Source organism: Elaeis guineensis, chromosome 3, assembly GCF_000442705.2.
Source record: "Elaeis guineensis isolate ETL-2024a chromosome 3, EG11, whole genome shotgun sequence".
Classification (NCBI taxonomy): Eukaryota; Viridiplantae; Streptophyta; class Magnoliopsida; order Arecales; family Arecaceae; genus Elaeis; species Elaeis guineensis.
In genome coordinates, this window is record NC_025995.2 from 108,856,663 (window position 1) to 108,858,161 (window position 1,499).

The 1,499-nt window shown below is 44.1% G+C and overlaps 1 protein-coding gene across 1 annotated transcript; it reads right to left on the bottom strand.

The window, feature by feature from the left end:
* Nucleotides 1–769, bottom strand: LOC105041033 (uncharacterized). The gene has a single exon (XM_010917826.3). It carries the CDS (start codon nt 663–665, stop codon nt 204–206), a length of 462 nt encoding a protein of 153 aa, XP_010916128.1. The 5' UTR covers nt 666–769; the 3' UTR covers nt 1–203.
* Nucleotides 770–1,499: the final 730 nt, after the last annotated feature.

The window sequence follows — 1,499 nt, forward strand, 5'->3', positions numbered from 1 at the left end:
TATTAATTGAACATCTTAATTTATTCCGAAAATGAATACAGCCAAATGGCATCAGCCATCATTATTTCCTCACTCGACAAATATATCTTTTATACTCCAACGAATTTAGAAAAATAACGAAATTAAAGAAAGAAAAGCCCCCATAACAAATATAAATCTTAGCCGTATCCTTATATAATTATCACCATAAAAGAAACATATAATCAGGCATAGTTGCACATCCCATACGAGCAGAAGCCTCCCTTCTTGCACCTGTTCTTGCAACTCCCACAGTTGTTGGCATCGAACATCACGTTAACGCATCTGCCGCCACAGCATGTTGTCCCATATCGGCACCTCAGCCCGCATTGCCCGCAGTTGAGGTTGTCCTTCATCACGTTCACACACTTCTTCTTGCAGCAGTCCGGGCCGGGGCTTCCCTTGGCACGGCAAATCCTGGGGAACCTATTGCATGTCATGGTGGCTCCATAAGGCTTGGACTGGGCGAGGAGGAGACGGCTCATTCCTATAGCCGGTGATGATTCATCATCTTCTGAAGAGACTTCGTCGGAAGACGATGTCGTGGTCAGGTTTTCTTCATCTATATCGGTGGTTGCGAAGGCGAGAGTACTGGTGGCCAGAGCCACGGCTAATGCCATAATGAAGAAGAACCTAATTGCCATCATTTCTAAAGGTATATGGATGAAGATGTACGAGTATCTAGAGGATGGGGAGAAAGAGAGGGAAGAAGGCCTTATGTTAATGGGCTCTGGAGGAGAAATGAGAAGGCTTGGATGAGGGGAGAGGATGGTGCATGTTGGCCTTTTATAGGGAAGATCTGGCGGAAGCTGACCAAAAGGTTGGTTGGGAATTCAACGCCATGGTTGCCTTATTTTATTGCTTGTGGAATACATTTCATTCAAGTAATACGAAAGTTAGGCCTCCCAATGGAATATCATGGACAAGAGGTACACCTAGGATTAGCCAGTCTACTGCTAAGGTTTCTTTTGATGGACGGATGGGTGGGTCGCAACCTTGAATTGCAAACTCGTAATGGTCCACGGCCAATAAAGTTTGTTGTTTCCCTGGGGCCTTATCAGGCAAACTTGGACGGTCAAGGGACTTTTCCGCACGTGGTTCAGGTTCCTTGATTTCTTGCATTTGGGTCTTCTTTTTATCGTCTGAACAGTTGTTTGTGCCCGATGCAAGGCTGGGGCGTCCATAGCATGCATGGGTGCATGTTTGACCAGATCACTTGCAATGCCGTCTGAAAGACTCGGCTTCTTTCTCACTATTTAAGGCCTGAAAACTAGATATTAATGGACCATAATGTTTGGTATATTGCTGCACAAAGTTTGATGACTTGATGTCAATATATATATTGGTAAAAGATTTTGATGATCTACTGTTTATATTATATAGCATGTAATTTGGAAGGTTAAGAGATCTGCTGGTGTGAAAGGCATCAGGACTTGTAGCAGTAGAACGTGCTGTTGATTGCATTCTAGATACGTGCCAGA

Excerpts from the sequence above, each read along its gene's own strand:
- LOC105041033 (XM_010917826.3), bottom strand. The coding sequence starts at position 665 with ATGATGGCAATTAGGTTCTTCTTCATTATGGCATTAGCCGTGGCTCTG.